Source organism: Lepidochelys kempii, chromosome 15, assembly GCF_965140285.1.
Source record: "Lepidochelys kempii isolate rLepKem1 chromosome 15, rLepKem1.hap1, whole genome shotgun sequence".
NCBI classification, from domain to species: Eukaryota; Metazoa; Chordata; order Testudines; family Cheloniidae; genus Lepidochelys; species Lepidochelys kempii.
Window position 1 is genome coordinate 15,881,986 of NC_136394.1, and position 19,814 is coordinate 15,901,799.

The window sequence follows — 19,814 nt, forward strand, 5'->3', positions numbered from 1 at the left end:
TAACTAAGTAATTCAAACATTCAGTCATCTTGAAACTAGACGACACAACAGAAATTAACACGGGGCAATTTAGTTGACTGTATATGAAGCAGAAAGAGACCACTTGGCTGATCAGTAAACACAAATAAAATGCCTAAATACATACTTTGATGTTCGTCCCTGTATTATGGCTAAGGGTCCTGAACACAGCATGGCTTCTTGGGATGGTAAACTATTCCTGTAGTCTGCACATTGTGCTAAGGAGTCCTGTTTGTCAGAGACAAGATTCCTGGGGGGGAAAAAAAAAAAACAAGAACATATTAGAACACAGCGAATGGTGCATCAGGTGGCAGATGACTCTGTTCTATTCTGCTTTATACTCTATTTGCATTTTCACAATAAAAATTTTATTAAAGTTAATGTTAAAATTATATAATACATAGGTTAAGAAAAGAGTGTCTGTACATCTGGGTATAGTGCTTAAATTATCCAAAAGTACAAAGGTTGGTTCAAACATCATACAATACATATAGTACATATCAGCAATAACCCAAATTTAGATTAATACATTTAATGATACACACTGGTGCAATGTACAAGGCTTTGGGCCAAATCCTGCTCACTTTATTTACACAAATGGTCCCACTGAAGTCAATGGGATTAGTCACATAACCTAAACAGGATTTGGCTTGAGCTCTGAAAAGCATAAGAGAAAATCCACTGGCATATTTTACAGGTTGCCATACTTGGAACTTGCATATTGAAAACAAAAATTCACATCCACAGTAGGACCCAGGCTGTACGGAACCTAGGTAATTACTTTCTCATCATGAAACTAACTTTACCCCAAACCCCTCCACACATCAGACCCTGCTCTGAGACTGCTGATCAGCCACTCTGGAAGTTCCCTTACACTGAGGATATGATGCCACCTTCATACTGACAGGGGAGAGTTGACAGCTACAGCTCCCACTTCCCACACCTAATTAAGGCTATCATCTACAGGGTGGGGAATTGGTTGCTCAAATGAATGCCATATATATGCTTACCAGACAACTAAGATACACAATGGCACAAATACTTACAGTAAACTTGCTTGTTTAATCATGGTTAATTTGAGCTGGTGACTAAGGGACTATTCTTTTATATAAATCTAAGGATGTGGCACAAACAGAAAAGTGACAGGAAATTCAGATTCCATCCTCCATTGGTTTAATTGTTGTGGAGAAAAAGACAGCAGCATTTAAGTGCAGGGTCAGCCTTAGCTGTGAATAATATCAAGGCCATTACAGACATGGACTAGACCCAGGCAGTAAAAATGAGATTTTCTCTGGGGTGTTTTTTATTTAAAGGAACCCATCATCTAAACACACAAACTACCATCTAAATATAAAAGAGCATCCAAGTTTCCTGGCAGCTGTTCCGGACTAATTTTTCCAAAGACTATTATCTTTTACATTCAGAAATCATGAACGTCTGAATGACCAAACCATTTTAAATCCATGTCAACTTTCAGGCAGTTACAAGCAACCCTATGACAACAAATCAGAGTATATATGTAACAGGTGGGGAAAGAACGGTAAGGAAACAAATTTCAGTCTAAGATTTTAATTTACAAGGCTTATTTTAAACAATACTGAATCATAAAACATGAAAGGGACTGGCCCAGCCATCCATGTACTAGTATGTGGGGAGCAAAGTGGAAGACAAGCCCAGAGTGTGTTTCTGCTCTGGTTAGTTTTCAGAGCACAGAATTAAGGGGCAGTAAATCAGAACCGGCATGCTAACACAACCAACTTTATAAATGGTAAGAAAGAATGTGCAACTTACCACGTAGAAAGAGAAGGATTAAAACAATATGCCTTTCCATCAGACAGGCTCATTACTGGTATACCATGCTGAGTCAGCAAAATTTGAGAGACAGATGTATCGCTTCCTACAGATTAAATCAGATCTCATGATTTCCTCTGAAGTAATCATTACATAACATTTAAAACTCTACACATTTAAAGTGTTGTACAGCCATTAATTAATCCTCGCAAGAGCCCTACCGAAACAAGTTCTGGCAGGGAAGCTGAGGCAAAGAGGTGAAGTAACTCACTGAATACACGTAAGCAAGTCAGTAGCAGAGCTGGACTTAGAAGCCAGGACTCTCAGCACTGAGCGCAATGCACTATTACATGTATCATTTCTTTGTAACTATCATTACATAATCTTGAGAAATTGCAAAATACATAAAGGGTTGGTTAAAAGGGAAATATTAGCAGTATCTCAGCGCAGAATATTCACCCAATTATTTTTCTGTCATCTTTAAAACTAAACCTTTCAGTTTACAGATATCTCCATGCCAATCTCCTAACAAACTACGCTTGGGAAGGTGTGGATAAACATGTTGTAATGCTCAGATATTAATTGTCTCCTGCTTACCAAAGTGTTCTGATTCTACAGTCCTTCAGAGCATGTTTTGAGCACAGGACCAATTAACCAGGGTTTGTGGCTGTCTGTCTGAGAAGACTTCTGCAGTCTGCTGGGTTCATACCACACACACATACAAATACTTCTCAAACTGCCTTTGATTAATACTAGTAAGATTAAATCCAGATAGGAGGCCAGTGTGTTTCCTGTAACACTGATTTTTTTTTTTTTTTGCCAGATACTGGTAAGGGCAGAAAACAGATTTGTTAAATTCAGATAATTTCTGATCAATTACGTTTTAAAATATCTGATTATATGCAAGATATGCATTGGGGATTGCGATAGTGTTACGTGATTTATACACCAGGTTAGAAAGTGATTCATGATAACTCTACAACACTGCATTTCCACATTTAAAAAACAAAACAAATTACAGGATCCTTAATAGTCTGCTATCTCCTTATATTTTTATCTTGATTGTTTCTGTGGTAATGAAACATTACCCAGTGATTTCCATTTAACACCCAACTACATACAGAAGAATACCTATTTATTTTTGCATTACAGGGGTAGGTAGAATTTTAGCACACTCGTTAATGGCTCAAAATATTACAGGAGGGCTGAAAGACTATGGTTGGCAGGTAAATGTGCCCTTTCATACCTGCTAATATTGTTTGCAGAGACTCGTCTTTGACAACCACTGACTGTTTATGAACATCCCTGAAGGGAGAGAAAAGAGGGGGTGGGGTGCGGGAAATCTATACATTAAAAAGAAATGAATACTCCAATCATATAACAAAACAGTTTCTAGAACGTTCCTGATTAAAATTTGTAATTTAATATTTTCTTTGTTATTTGACAACACAATTTTGGCAGGGCAGAGCCATATGCACCCCTGCTTCTGATAAAGATTATAAGAACTATTATTTGCACTTCTATGGCCCTTTCTGTTAGAGAATCTCATCACACTTTGCAAACATTAAGCCTCACAACACTTCTGTGAGATAGGTATGAATCATTTGCCCCATTTTACAGATAAGTAAACTAATGTAGAGAGAGAGGTTAAGTGAACTGTCCAGGGTCACAAAGTGAGTCAACAGCAGAGTTGGGAACTGAACCATGACTTCTGACTCCTAGGCCCATACTCTAACTGTTAGACAATACTCCTTCCAATGTCAATGTTGGTTTACTAAAAATGAAGATATGAATGATTTCTATGTTTCCTTCTTTCCCTTAATTCTACAGACTAAAATCACTCTGTCCTAGGAGGTGGCTCAAACAAATGACCCTTAGTTGGATAAATCATCCACTTTCTAGGGTGAAATTCACCCCGTGCAGAAGTCCACTTAAGCCTGCAAAAGAGAGTAGCCAGGACTCGTGTCTTGCATGGTGGGCCCTCTATACAGGGGTGAATTTCACATCCACAAATAAGACTCAATCGAAAGGAAATCTGATTTGAACCAGAGCATCAGCAGGCACATACCAACCCAGCCACGAGAAAGAAAGAAAAAAAATCTATCAGCCCCAATCAAAGTCATTAACTGGAAGCAGTAAGGTAACCAGTCAATCATAGCCCATGCTTATTGGCAGTCATGACAGCATAATTTAGTACTCACCACACAGACAGCGTAGCAATAGTGGTGAGAGCCATGACGTAGGAACCTGTGCAATGTAAAGCGGAGATAGGCGAATGCAATATAATAGGTGGGAGAAGGCGACGACCACAAGCTGAAAATACAGATAAGGTCCTCTTCTCACAGGCTACACTCACCACATCACTGAAAATGATCAAAAGGAAACATTTAAGCTCAGTGAAAAGAAAGAGGCAAGAACTCTTGGGTTATCATACAACTTGAAGTAGGTCTCACTGGTAAATTGTGAGGATTCAGAAAACTTGGCTCCAGAAGGCAGAGGCAAAAAACAGAGAAGAATGTGGTTTTGAATCCTAAATTCAAGTCTCTCACTCTGCAGATGGTGGTGAATGTGACATATCATTGGGGAAGGAAAGGAGGAGTGCCTGGTCAGAATAAGTCTAGGCATATGAAGAAGAGGTTGGTTTTTTGAAACAAGACCATTTCCAGACACAGAAGAATGGTCTGTCAAGACAGTGGAATGATGATGCTCTCTTTGGAAGGCAGGGAGGAAGTTGTGCACTGTCAGGCAAGAACATTGCAGAGGTGAAAGTAGGGAATTGCTAAATGACAAAATATAAAAGTACCTTTCATGGTGATGTGAGATTAAAGATTTGAATTACCTTGCAATCAAAGCCCTGGGTGCATGTTTCAAAGGTGGTGTTGGATAGCACTTCTGTCAGTGAGGAAGGCTTATACTGTAAAAGGAGCACTTCCTACCTCCTTCATTAAAGAGCATCAGAAATTTTGGCCCAAATTTTAACATACTTTTTATTTCTATCCTGCTCTAAGGTATGCTTTTAATCTAAACACTGAATAAGGTATGTGAATGATCAGGAGTTTGCAGTTTCCTGTTATGGATGACAGGGCACGGTGTGAAGGTGAGCTCTGATTACAGCTGTACGTAACTTTATAACCAACACTCTTCCTAACAAGCTTGAAACTCAGGCCAGACTAACCAAACCTTGTGGTGGGCTTGGGCTGAAGTTTGAGTCAACTTGAGCCACTGTGAGTTTTTGCAAAACATAACAGCTTCCACAAAAAACATGTAAAACTTGTCAATTTCAGCTGTGATTTATTAATTTGTTCCAATCCAAAACTCAGCCTAACTCTTAAGGGTATAAAACCAGAAAAAGATTCAGATGAATTCCTGTGAACCAGACTTGTGGGTACTTATGTCACAGTTCGGACCTCAACAAGATCACACAGTTTAATTTAAACTTCTGATGCAAAAACAAAAAGCTGCTGTTGAGGAGGAGGAGAAACTGCAGGTATCTCTGAGGAAACATGTACCCCACAAAAATATTCTATTTAAAGTGTTCTTTTAAACCTTCAGTCATTGTGGCATTTGCTGTTTAAACAACTGTTGCTTCTAATCATTCAGTCCACTCTAATGGGGGAATTTAATGGAAGAATGCAATGTCTGGCAAAGGAAGTATTTTAATTGGCTAATGGGGACATGGGATGCTATAAAGCCTGTGGTTACGTCAAGACCCTAGGGGCTAATTCACTCGTGAGGTTGCCATCAGGTCTACATACAGTGCATATTATATTTATTCATCTAACATGGTTAATACCAAAGCATTGTGTACAGGTTACAAAAGAAGTAACGAAAAAAACAGCAAACCGCAATGACCAGCAAAGCCAATGCCCCCTGTTACTAATGCTATAGGAGGAGAAAAGAGGAACATACATGTCCTAGAGTGGGATAGCAGGAAGAGGAAGAAGAGAAAGGTCTTAGGAAGATGTTTTGCACTATGAAGAATCACACAACTCCATAAAAATAAGGGATCCTGTCATGCACTGTAATAGTGAACTTAATTAAACATTTTGCAAAAATATGCCATGCACGGGGGGTTAAAATAATAAAGACAAATGGGTAGCAATATTCTCTGAAGCTATCAAAATTTGGTAAATTTTAAATACCTATATATTTTATTAATGTCATCAGAAGTTCTCAAAGGGAACCTTGAATAAGATTTCCACTAACAACTTGTTTAATAGTGTAACAATACAGCCCTAAATGCTTTCTCCTGCCCAAAAACTATCCTTTTCTGGAGGCTCCTACTTCTACAAGCAAATTCTCTTACCAGCTTCCAGCTGCAGTAAGAATTCGACTGGTGAGGACAGTCTCCCATTCTTTGCCTTCCCGATTACACTTTAACCTGCTCAGCTTGGAACCTCCCACTGTGGTCATCTCATTCTCCACCTCAATGTACATGGAGGGATCTGAACTTACCTGAAAAAAAGTAAAGGAAAATCTTTTTACACAGAGGAAAACTGCTCAGGGAAGTGTCAAGTAATGGAGGTCCAAAATAGGGCCCAGTTAAACCTTGGCGTCTGATAGAGAAAACACTCTGGAGTTTTTTCTTTAAAATTATCCTCAAAATACAACAAATTACTTCAAAAGGAAGAGATTCCAAAGGCAACTGGTCACTCAAGGCTACTCCCCATCAACAATTTCTGTGTATTTTGAGCCCACCAATTTATATTTTCAGTCATCTGTTCTTCTTAAGTCCTGGACATCAAATCTAGTTTAAACAAGGCTGCTGCTGCAGCCTTTCAGGATTCCTGCAGTCAAAGCCAGACTTCTATGGTAAAAGCACACAGACAAGGGATTACGCAGGTACATGAGTCAATGTTATGTTAGGCCCTCCAGGTGCTGAGCATGTCACTTTATCATGTGAAGAGACCTCAGAGGAAATGTCCAGTTTATGTAGAGAGCTGGCTGTGGCGCATGTGTGAAGAGAAAGCATCAGCCCTGTCTGGAGCTGCTGCTGCCACCACTTCTCTTGTAACACCAAGGCTAAATAAAGGAAGAAGGGAGGGGGTGCCTAAGAGGAGAAAATATGTTTGGCTTTGAAGCCAAGTCAGGTGAGAAAAGAAGGAATGAACTGCTGAAATGGATTGCCTCTGCAGGTGAGGTAGGAAGTAAGGAGGCAGAAGCCAGAGGGTGCATGTGACTTACTTGGGTCCCGAAGCGAAGTCAGGCAGGGGAGGGGAAGAGGCAGTTGGGAGGCCTACAGAGGCAGGAAGGAGCCAAGTGAGAAAGTCTTAGAAGAAAGTGAGATGGGTAAAGCTCCTTCTTGGACAAGTCAAAGGGATTCTGCTCCAATCCCCCAAAATGCCTTTTAAGTAAACAATGTTGCTGTCACCCACTTACTTGCAATGTAAACGATTTCTGTGGGATTGGGGTTGGCAGTTTAAGTGCTAATGCTGGTGCAGAGATGCAAGTGGCATCCTTCTCAGAGGCCAGTGCAGCTGGGGACTGAAAAGCAAAAATTTCAACAACAGTAACAAACAGAGCAATTAAAAACAAAAAGAAAAAAAACTTATGAACAAATGGAAGAGTGCAGGGTTATCACTCACGAAAGCACCTCAATACATATATACCGTAGTCCAGATTGTGTTGCCAAGAGGGAAACCTCAACAAATATGGATACACGCATCAGAAAAACCCTGTGCAAAAGCTTTTTTTTTTTTTAAATACATATTGCATAAATACTTCTTCTTCGTTCTCTAAACTAGCTGCTAAGAATTTTCAGGAACAATATGTGGTCATTGAGGTCTGCATTAGGCCATCTTTGACACTTTCCATCTGTACTAACATAATGGAAGCTCCGGTATGTTTCAGGGCAAGGCCAGCTTTTGAATGTTGGTAATGAAAAGGGCTATTGCAACTGAAGGCTGGGAAGTACTGCCATAATGGACTAGCTAGGTATGTACTCTACTGTCCTGTACTGAATGGAAGATCATACCTGCTCAAATGCTTATAATTCCTTCACCCTCTTGAATCATACTGCTGACAGCTGATGGAATTTATCATGTAGTTCAAGCAGCAGAAATCTGTGTTTTTTGAAGCCAAGTCCTGCATCTAACTCCAGTACTACATACATACTGTTTAGCTAGTGACTGCAATATTTGTATGCGCACAGTATACAGATTTGTTACATTATGTGCACCTTCATTTTAAAACCTTAAGAATTAGGTAAAAAGCAAGCAAGAGGACTAGCTTCAAAATTTTGAGAAACCTTAGCACTCCTGGTTTCACTTGACCACCTTTTGTCTGATTTAATGCAAGGACGACATTTTGCTTTAGTAAATGAATAGTAGAAACCATAAATACTAATACTATGCACATTAATTAAATTATTGACATACTGATTACCTGAACAGTTAAAGTCACAGGTACGAGTCTGGAGTCCTTTCGAGGCCTGCCTTTTTTCTTCTTTTCTACTGTTTCTGCCTCAAGTTCTAGTTTACGCTTGGGCAGTGACAGCGGTTTAGTAGCTGGAATCTTCTCCTCACTGTCACTGCTGCTCTCCAGGATATCCTTGGGCTTATTCTCTTTAATTAAATTCTGATCTTTCAATCTGCAAAAAAAGTAAACTATTTGTTTAATAATTTACATAAGCTGTACTCAAAGCTGCCACCCATCTACCCACTATTTGCTTTCAAGCTAAGCATCAGATGCATTCTTAGGCTTGTTTGAATATATCTGAAAAAGTGCAAAGGAAAAAAATTAAGGTAAGAAAAGGCTACCCAATCCTTTATGCAAGTGCAAATATGGAACATACAAAATGCAACTTCAAGTAAATTTTCTGCTTAAAAAGCAAATAGTAAACTAGGGTATGGTGGCTTGCACAAACACATTATTCAGCAATCCGAGATACTTTTAAAAAAAAAAAAAAAACTTTTATTTTACCATTTAATGGATACTGTACCACATGAAGAGCAATTATAATATCCAAATCAGATGACACAACTAGAGTTTTGCTTAGAGAGACTGGTTTCCATTACAGCTAAAACGGAGCAATTCCATTAGGGGCAGGAGGATGGGCAAAGCGCTGGAGGTGGAAGAGAATAAACTGACAGTAGCAAGCTTGCAAATGAAAAGAACACAAGGGCTATAAATTAACATGTACAGCATGCTTGACATCTCTGAAGCAATGGCTTTCAATGCACATATATACACACACATTATGATGAGCATCAGGAATCACAGTTATTGTTAAGGTTGTAATAAAAACCTTTTTTGCAGCCTCTCCCTACCTCCCAGCTTTCCAAGATGTTTACCTGGGAAGGGTGGGAGGAAGGGAATTTTTCATCTTGTGTTGATCTAAACATGCAAGGAATTTTAAGAGTAGTTCTCCTCTCTTTCTTCTCCACATAACAGAGAAATGAGTAAAAGATGGGGAGTGATTTCTATTCCCAGTTCCACTGCTGTTTGTCCATAATTCTTTGCATTTAAGTAGCACATAGGAAACATTAGATAGGCTTCACAACACCCCCTCAAGAGTAAATATTGTTATTCCCATTTTACTGGCTGGAAAGAGACTCAGAGAGGTTAAATGACTTTTGTCCGACATCATACAGAACATCAGTATCATGATGAGAACTTAGGTCTCCTGATACCCAGTCCTATGCCATGATAATAGATCACAGTGACTCTCAGATAAGTGACCACCTCGTTGTCCCTCAACCTTCCCAAGCTGTAAGTTGGGATACTACTGTTTACCTCACTCACTCACAGGGGTACCCAACCAATGTCCCTTCTGACTTTGGGAAGTGGGCAGAAAAGACAATGTACCTCACACACATACATGTGGACCAGTTTGCCATGCAACTGACTCTCGGCAAATATACCCATTAAAGACACAGGAACTGCCCTACTGGATCAGACCCAAATTTTGCTAGTCCAGTGTCCTGTCTCTCACAATGGCCAGAACCAGGTGCTTCAGAGGAATGTTTAAGAATCCCACAGTATGCAGATGAGAGGTAATCTGCCCCCCATAGTATGTCATCCTGGTTTCTAGTAGTTAGAGATTGGCTCCAGGCCTAAAACATGAGGTTTAATAGCCTTTTCAAATTTTTGTTATTAATTTGAAAACTCTGGATACTCATGATATCAATACAAATGTTGACTCCCTTTTTGAATCTTGCTACGTTCTTCGCCTCAAAAAAATCCTATAACAATGAGTTCCACAGGCTAATTACATATTGTGTGTTTACTCGTTTTGAATTTGCATTCTTTAATTTTCATTGCTTGTCCATTGCTCTTGTGTTAGGAGACAGGCAGAACAAAAGTTCCTGATCTACCTTCTCTAGACCATTTGTTATTTTATATACTTTTATTGTGTACCACTTATGCATCCCCTTTCTAAGACAAACAATCACATTCTTTTCAATCTCTCTTTATATGAGAATTTTTCCAAGCCCATGATCATTCTTGTTGCTTTCCTCCGATCCCCAGTTCCGCAATATCCCTTTTTGAGATAGCGTGACCAGTACTGCACACACTATTCCAAATGAGGCCACAGCATTGATGTATATAATTGCATGATCATAGTCTCTGTGTAATTGCATTATAACATCCTCCATATTATTCACAAGCCCATTCCTTAGGTACCCTAACATCTTGTTTGCTTTTTTGACCACAACATCACATAAAACAGGTCTTCAATGACTATGATGAAACCCAGGCCCCTTTCTTGAGTTGATACAGATAATTTAGAACCCTGGAAGGTGTCAGAGTAGTTTAATTATTTTCCTCCAATGTGCATTACACTTTGTATTTACTGACACTGAATTTCATTTACCACAATGTTGTCCATAGACTCAGCCTGTTTAGATCTCTCTGAAGGTCATCACAATCGTGTCTGGTCCTAAGTATCTGAAAATAACCATGTCTCACCTGCAAATTGTTCTACCTCATTACTCACCATACTTCTTTCCAGGTAATTAATACATATGTTAAACCAGTGATTCTCAACCAGGGATAAATGTACCCTTGGGAGTACGCAGAGGTCTTCCAGGGGATACATCATCTAGATATCTGCCTAGTTTTAAACTGGCTATATAAAAAGCACTAGTGAAGTCAGGACAAACTAAAATTTCATACAATGACTTGTTTATACTGCTCTGTATACTATACACTGAAATGTAAGTACAATATTTATATTCCAATTGATTGATTTCATAATTACGTGGTAGAAATGAGAGCGTGAACAACTGTTAAGTACTAGTCTGCTGGGACACTTTTGTACTTTTATGTCTGATTTTATAAGCAAGTAATTTTTAAGTGAGGTGAAACTTGGGGCACACAAGACAAATCAGACTCCTGAAAGGGGTACCCTAGTCTGGAAAGGTTGAGAGCCCATGCTAAACAACACAGGACCTAGTATGAAACTTGAGGCACCCACTTCAAACCTTTTGCTATGGATTACAATTGACCATTTAATCCTAATCTTTGTTTTCTGTCTTTTAGCCAGTTTTTGATCCCTGACAATACTTTGCCTCTCGCTCCATGACTAGTTAGCTTCTTCAGTAGCATCTTGCATGAAGGAACTTGTCCAAGGCCTATCAGCAGTCTAAATAAATTATATCCACTGATATTCCTTTATCCACTACTTTATTGACACATGCAAAGAATTTTAAGATTAGTGAGATACAATATTCCTTTGCAGAAACCATGCTGGTTAGACCCTATCATATAATGATCTTCCAGGTGTTTTATTATTCCAGGTGTTTAATTATTGTTTCAAGCAATTTGCCAGGTATAGATGTAAGGATTAGGTCTATAATTCCTCAGATCACTTCATGAGCCTTTTTTAAAATACAGGTACAAAATTTGCTACCTTTCAATCCTCCAGAATAGTGGGGGATTTTTTGGGGGGTTTTTTTTTGTTTGTTTGTTTGTTTTAAGCAAAAGGACAGTTTTATGGGAGGAAATATGGGACAGGAAAAAAACCGCTGTATTTATTGTAAATGAGGTGACTACATAGCTCGCTGGCAAGACACTGACCTTCCACACAATTTCTTAAGCGGTCTGTCTGTGCACACTCACATCACCAAACTGAAAGGTTTTCCTTTTCTCGACTCTGATCACGTGGCTCCACAGACAAATACTTGAAAAGAAAATGTATCGCCTGTACAAGGTTCTCAGCACAAAACTGAAATATGTCTGTAGCCATTGGGATCTATTTTCTATGTAATGTAATTTAGGTTGAGATGGAACTCCCTGGTACAGGCAGGCTAGATTTTATTGTCTTCCATGAAGACCTCACATGCAATGATTTTATCTTGAAACAAAAGTTTTAACTAAGGAAGATCTGAAGAGTTTTTTTGGTCCCATATGTTTCAGGCTGAAAACATAAATATGAGTATCCATGGATAATGTTACCTCAGAAAATCTCTCTTACTAGTAGCTCTTTTTCATTGCCCCCTTCTATAGAGATCTGAGTTAATCTCCAGAATCCCAGCACTGATGCATCCATACCTCAGAGAATCATATTGTTTTAACACTGTCTGCTTGTGTGCCCTCTCCTGCCCTGTACCATCACTTACCTGTCTATGGCAGTCTGATTTGTATTTATTACAGCAGAAGTCCCTGAGGTGGCTTTGGATCGTTCTGTGAATCTCGAGTCAAACGCTTTCATTGGTTCAATCTTAGATGGAGTTGTTAGCACAGAGGAAGATGATACAGGGGGAGCAGCTGAAGCAGAGGTAGCATTTATACTGTTAAAGGAGGAAAGAGAAAAACAAAGATTGAAAATATATTTAGAATTGTGTAGTACTCAAAAATACATCAGCATTTATCAAAACCTCCCACATGGACTACAAGTTTCATTAAATTGGCCACTCTTGGACGTGTGTGAATTAAAATACACCACATCCTTTCATGTGTCAATATCCTCTACTCTCAAAAATTGTTTATAATAGATCTGAGAGTTGAAATCTTAATGCTGCTGCATAAAGTCTTTTCATCTAGCTATATCCAACTGATTCATTCTTTATAATTCTCATTCCTTGATTAAAAATACATATTATCTGTAGTGTCCAAGTACAATAAATTAGCGATTATGTATATGCAGTGGAACAGCATGAAATGATCTGTAGGTCTCCACTGCAAATTTATTTTGCTGTAGCAGACTGAAAATTTTACACACAAGCCTAGCTGTTGCCTACACTATAGTTCAAACCACATAACCTGGTTCTTGCAAACACTCTTTGAACCACACAACAGAACCTTACATCACAAAAAATCATCTAAATAAGGTTTGCGGACTTTTAACATACTCAATTTAGAGTGAATAAAGATGTTTTAAGGAGGCTGCAATCTCGTACTAATAGCAGCTCAGTGTTTGTAAGGATGATTTAGTAGTTACTCCAGTGGATAACAACCAAAATACATCTTACTTCACTGGGGAAGAGCATTTCCAGTGCATGCCTAGGGATTTGTTCAGCCCTGGGAGGGTTAATTAAGTAAACTGCAGCGTTTTAAAGCTACTAGTTATATCCCAACTCAAAGTTCAATCCAACAATGGATGCATTTCCTCAAGGAAAACAGAAGCGTTCATGCTAGTTGACTTCTTAGTAAGTGCCGCATAGTGGTGCGCACTGGATGTTAACAAGGATGAACTGACTTCACAAAAAACATGGGTTTGGTATAATTAGTTCCCACCACTATTAAAAGAGTAACTGAATATTAATAAAATCCTGAAGTATGCAAGACAATATTAGATTCTCAATTAATATTTTCTGTCAGGAAATCACTTTAGCAACTGCTCATTTAGAGAAATATGAAGGAAAAGTCATATAGGCTATAAGAAATGAAACCTCTTGCAAATACTGACCCATCTTTATTGATTGTGTCATCTGTTGGTTTTATACTGGCTGCCAGTGGTTCTAGAGAAGGCTTTGAAGTGCAGAGGGAATTGGTTACATTGGAATCTAATGACATCAGTTGCTGATTACTTTGAGAAGACATCATTGAGCCAGCCAGAGATCCAGATATCGGGATACTATTGAAGAATGCTGTTGAAAAATCCCTATATCAAAAAAAGATTAAAAGCAAGTACATACGATTTTTTAAAAATTAGTAGTTTTTAAAGAAGTATTTTAATTTAACTTTAATATCACTTGTGTGTGTATACATAGACACACTTAAAAAACCCTCCATTTTTTCAATATATTTTTCTCTCATCTCTACTGCAATGTAGGCCAGTGTGGTGCTTTGCAGTTTACCTCTGTTAATTAATGAGGCAGACAGAATATGTATTGCTTTGGGGTAATATTTGTTTGTGTACAGCTGAAGAACAAACAAAGGGAGCTCTCCCATTTCTGGTGAAAACATGTTTTAAGTTTAAGAGTTTTTATAGCGTTAGTTGACAGATGCAAAACATTAGTTTAGTCCTGTTGAAGTTAACAGTACGAGCTGTTTTTTTTAATGGGAGAAAACCTATGTCTTAAGACAAACCATTCCAGACTGGCTCTCAAATCTTACTATTAAGAGAACACTGGGATAAATGCAGATTTTCTCAACTGTATGCAGGATATTTCCAGCAAAAGCCAGCTACCGAGTTCAAATCATGACTGGCATGATTACACAGGATGTAGACACATGCTTCAGAAATTGCTTTGGACGACAGAAGTATAACAAGTCCTTGGAAAAGGGAGTTTATTTTTCACTCGTGGCTCTGATTTTGGGATCTTTTTTCCATGACCTTCCCTCTTCCAAAAACAATAGCTAAAGCTGCTCATTCTGAGGACACAAATCCAGATAATCTAAAACACTGAAGGATTCAATACACAGTATATTCCTAGAAGAGGAAAAAACATTTTTTGGATGAGACAGGAAACCAAGGATGGGACCACTCAGTCATTCAAGATCCCATAGCTCTTGGAATGTGCTGGAACAAAATCGCAATCGCATACCAGCCAAATTCCAAGTGGGATTATTACATTCTTCTCACCTAAATGTCTGTGTATTTAATTTGAAATGATTTTCACTTCTCTTTCTTTAAACTATTCTGCAGTATTATTTTCACAGAACCCAGCTGCCACTTTCTACCCTAGAAGTGGCTGCATTTTAATGGTAGGTAAAGTGATCATTTTAAAGCACTTTGAAATCAATTCATCTTAAAAGTTCTTAAATATAAGGTATTATAATATGCAATGGGTTTAAGATGGACCTAAATTTTGCCAGTGTGAACTGGAATAAGTAGATGAAAAGGTCAAGGGAGATAAGAAAAGTAAAACTTCGAAGTATACCCAGTGTCCAGCTGAGCTATGCAGAGAGGTGTGATCCGCCTCCGGCCATCTGCAGTCCGTGTTTCAACTTGTTTCTTTAAAAGATTCTGTTGGGGGAAGGGGAGAAAATAATGTTAAAATGAATGTTGTCTCCAGTTGACACAAGACTCTGGTTAGGTGCAATGAAATGAAAAATGGTCATCAATAATTATATCCTTTATTGTAGGGAAGATTTTTTTTTTCCAACTGTATTTCTGAACCAAAGAGGCCCCAAATATTTGCGCACACACGCACTCGATCTGCCTTCCTGTCATCACAAACAAATGGAGCTTTTAGGACCATAAACTCCATGGAGCAAGGATTGTCTTTTAATAAGAGTTTGTTTAATCTCTAACACGATGGAGCCCAGATCTGTGATTGGTGCTCTTAGACACCACCATAATACAAACAATAAATCAGAGCTAAATACAAGGTAGAACACTTTTCACAAAACCATCACTTCATATCTGACCTCTCAGTACTCAACCGCAAAGGAAACCTGCACAACACTTTCAAAAGATGAGCCTGGGAGTTTACATTCATAACTTTGTTAGACACTAAAAGATCATGGCCTTAATAAAGACACTGGATTTATGGCTCATTACAACAATCTATAAACCACTAACCCTCCTTTGTCCTAGGACTGCAGAGGTCATAACTGCTCATTTCACTGTGAATAGTCTCTTACACCATATTAACCTCATACGCTAAACAATCTGCTCCACCTTATATTTAGCTGTGGCACTCTGAGTACCTTTCCCAGACCTGAAGAAGAGCTCTGTGTAAGCTCAAAAGCTTGTCTCTCTCACCAACAGAAGTTGGTCCAACAAAAGATATTACCTCACCCACCGTCTCTCTCTAATTAGATAATTATCAAATTTGTACTGGATACTATAAAACCACCATTCAAAAGGCCTACCTTTCTAATGTCCTCCAAACTCTCACCATTAACCATGCTCGCCACTTTGGGAGCTGCTGTTGCAGTCCCTGCTGCTTCCCGTATTGCTGCATTCTTCTGCTCCATCTGCTGCTGTTGCTGTCTCTGTTGATACTTCAGCATCTCTGGATTCTCAATAATGGTAGTAGACAACTGAGCCTCAGTCATTATTGCTAAGCTTTTACCATAGGTGGACTGATGAATGTTGCTCTATGGGTGTTAAAAATGTAAAAACAAAACCTGATTACAACTGCTAGCAATACATCAGTGACTGTGCTATATAGACATTACACATTATCTATTAGCATCAATATGCAAGTGCCTTCAGTACTATTTACACATCATTCAAAAAAAATTCTCTCGTTATATTTTTTAGATAACATCCAACTCATTAACTAACTTAACTAGGGTAGCAAAACTTCTGTTGCTAGCAGCGATAAGGGGGAAAATCCAGCTGATAGCAAAGTACGTTAAAAAGACTCACATACAAGCTCATAAGAGTAATTTTAAACCATAATTTTGAAATCAGGAAGTCACTCCTTACTACTTAGGCCAGACAAATGTTTCAAATGCATAATGCAATGTAAGCAAATGGGTATTTGCCAAGACAGTTTCTACTCTGGAAAGGATACTTAATACCGCAAGTTGTTTCTGAACTTGATGGCTGACTTTACAAAAAAACTCCCTGGTTTTGGAAAGCAGACAAGACCACATTTTTCTATAATATGAAAATCAGTCAACTACAAGCTTCTATGAACACTTTTGAGAATATTATTGTAATGAAAAAGAATGGATGATCACATTTGTCCTGAGAGCTCATAGTACCTTCTCCTCCTCACTAAGTGGATCTCCAAGTTCATCCTGGGAAAAGTCCAAAAAGGCCACTGATCCGTCCATGGAACACACCAAGATCCCAAGTCCATTTAAGGTCCTGAAAGACAGTAAAGATCTTTGTTTTGAATCCATGAGTTTTAAAAAGTTTTCTTTGCTGCATTTATGCAATCCATAGATGTTTTACTGTAAAAATAAATGGTTAGCATAAAATTTATTACACCAGAAACTACTGAAGTGATCACAGAAGTGGGGCAATATGGGATAGCCAAGGGACTATGTTTGATAACCAGTGACTACATACATGCATGTGTTTTTGAACATGGTGCTCACCCACATTAATGACCAGGACTGTGAAAAACCAAGACTAGGGATAAAACTGGAAGAATTTAAAATGTTAAGTACTAAAGGTGAACCAAAAAGCAAGAATACAAATCTATTTGCTTCAGAAAGTATGTGCTAAATATGCCCACTAATTGGGCTAAGGGCAGCATTCAGCACATAAGCAACTAAAAAGCTTCTCTTTTTAGGCACTGAGAATCACAGTACTACAGTAATGTGTAGGATTCAATCAAGAATGGGGGCCACTATGTAAGGCAAACAGAGTGGTAGACAGTCACTGCCCCAAAGAGCTTACAATCTACATAGAAAAGACATACAGAGAGTGTGGGGGAGAAGATATACAAGCTGAATGATGACCAGCCCTCTCTGCTCCATTGCGATTCCATCCCTCTGTGGTGTCAGCAATAATAGAAGCCAGATGGAGCCTGGAACTAGCGCAATAGTCTCTGGTTTAGGCCAGAGATTTTTGTTTTTCTCTTTAGTATACTGCACACAGAGGCCTCACTACTCTGGTACACAGCATCTGCACTATACCAGCATTTTTCTGGGGGCCTCAACAGTGTCTGTAAAATTTTTTTTTTTTTAAAAAGCCCTTGTGGCCCTTATAAGGCAATAACCTTCCAAATGTGGCCCATTATTTAGAGACTTGGGGTTTTTTTTCCTAGAAGAGGCCTTGACCACTGATCCAGTAGCTTCTAAATTCAGTTTTCCCCCTAACAGGTAACAGAAACTTACAGATGATGTGCCACAGATTAAATGAAGACAGCAGAGCATTGATGGCAGAAGTCCTGCTGAGTCAGCCCAATTGCAAACAATTTTTTAAAACCATGTATCATGGCTGCATGAGAGACAAAGAAAAGTTTCTTTGTCTTTACCATAAGATCTGCAGTGCCACACCCAGTCATATTGTCCCAGATAGTAGGTAACTTAGATAACCCAAACTCCCAACTGGAAAGTGAGTCAAGTTTCTCCTAACAAGTTTTCTGCTTGCTGGACAGATAAAAAATTCTTGGATTCAGACAAAAACATTGGGATAGTGTAGATATCCACTGATGATGAAGATAGTCAGTGCCTCTGTCTGAGGGTACAATGCCAGATGAACATCAGGAAGGCACCAGTAAAACCATATGCAAGGATCCATCACTGGACATTGACAATGTCACTTTTTGTTCTGTGTTTGTACAGAACCTAGCAAACTTGGGCTCTTAAATGCTTCCACAATAAAATAATAAGTAATATAGACCAATGTCTTATCTCCCTTTTTGGAAAAGATTATGGAAAATGTAATGGTGCTCAGACAGAAGAGTGATAGGTACAAATTTACAACTCTAAAATAAAGAAAGCTCAGACAGTTCTGGCAGTATGTACATTTCAGATTTCCTTGATCCAAGTCAGTATGATTTTAGACCCGGGTACAAGACTGAAACTGCACTTCTGGGAATGGTTCCGTATTACTAAGATTTTAGCCAAACAAATTTGATTTTCTAAACAGGATATAAAGCAAGAAGCTTTCTGCTGATCACTTACTGTCTCTCTCAAATATCCCACAAGAACATTTACCCATACACTCAAAAATGTTAACTGGATATTGCTTCTAAAGACTTTATAACACTGAAAAAGGTGTAACTTGCAGATGAGGCAGCCTTTTCTTTGAATAGGTAACGAAACTACACAAAGCTGCTATATACAGCAGCACGAAAATCAAGGCACTCCTTTATGCAATTATACTACTTAGTGCACCACTTAATTCATTAATGTAAGTAAAATGTTTTGAAGTCTTTTGATAGAAATCTCTATAGGAAATATTATTCAATTTGACAGTAAGATCCACGGAGAAGGCATACAGACACCTGACCAAACTGTACATATTCTGCTGCCTTAGTAAACAGCTTTCAGGTTTATTATAGGTATATCAGTATGGGTGCACAATTCCCAGTGGTCCTCTATACCCTCTATTATGGGAATACTACTTATTACCTACTTTACAGGGGTGGTGGGAAACTTAATGAATGTTAGATATCCTCAAATGAAAGGCTCAATAGAACTGCAAGGTATAAAATATATTGCATTAAAAACTATCTTAAAAGAACATTAAGGTTGCAAAGTCAAGCACTCAGAAGTAACTATGATAGAATTAAGGTGGCCTGTCCAACCTTAATTCGGCCCTCTCGTTCATATGCATTACGATAGTCTTCAATTACATGTTCACATACTATTTTTTCCCCAGAGGACCTCCTGCCTCATTCAGTGCATAGATTGGACAGCGCTCACTGAATGGGTAGCTATTCAGTACTCCTTTTTATCCTCAACATTCAATATGTGGCCCCATGCTTATTTTATTATTACCGCTTACTATTCAAACCCTGCTCTGAAGACAAAATTATTATTACTATTATTATTAATTTCCTCATTTTTATGGCACTCATCACCATAGCATCTGAGTAGTCCACAATCATTAGCGGATTTATCCTCAGGATACCACCCTAGGGTGAGCTGGTATTAATATTTTCAATTTTACAGATGGGGGGCATTATTATAGCACTTTATATGTTCAAAGCACAGCTCCCAGTGACTTCAGGTGCAGCTGTAAGTGCTCAAAACTTCTGCAA

The 19,814-nt window shown here is 38.5% G+C and overlaps 1 protein-coding gene across 1 annotated transcript in view; it reads right to left on the reverse strand.

Moving 5' to 3' along the window:
• The window catches only part of HIRA (histone cell cycle regulator), a 63,870-nt gene that overhangs the window by 9,119 nt on the left and 34,937 nt on the right, over positions 1-19,814 (reverse strand). The window contains exons 11-22 of the mRNA XM_073312713.1: positions 16,858-16,963; positions 16,015-16,242; positions 15,078-15,163; positions 13,661-13,855; positions 12,372-12,542; positions 8,194-8,398; positions 7,189-7,293; positions 6,116-6,264; positions 4,011-4,172; positions 3,056-3,114; positions 1,810-1,915; positions 146-268 (exon numbers count right to left, since the gene is read on the reverse strand). Coding sequence (XP_073168814.1) covers positions 146-268; positions 1,810-1,915; positions 3,056-3,114; positions 4,011-4,172; positions 6,116-6,264; positions 7,189-7,293; positions 8,194-8,398; positions 12,372-12,542; positions 13,661-13,855; positions 15,078-15,163; positions 16,015-16,242; positions 16,858-16,963 — 1,695 coding nt within the window. The remainder of the gene's footprint in view (positions 1-145; positions 269-1,809; positions 1,916-3,055; positions 3,115-4,010; positions 4,173-6,115; positions 6,265-7,188; positions 7,294-8,193; positions 8,399-12,371; positions 12,543-13,660; positions 13,856-15,077; positions 15,164-16,014; positions 16,243-16,857; positions 16,964-19,814) is intronic.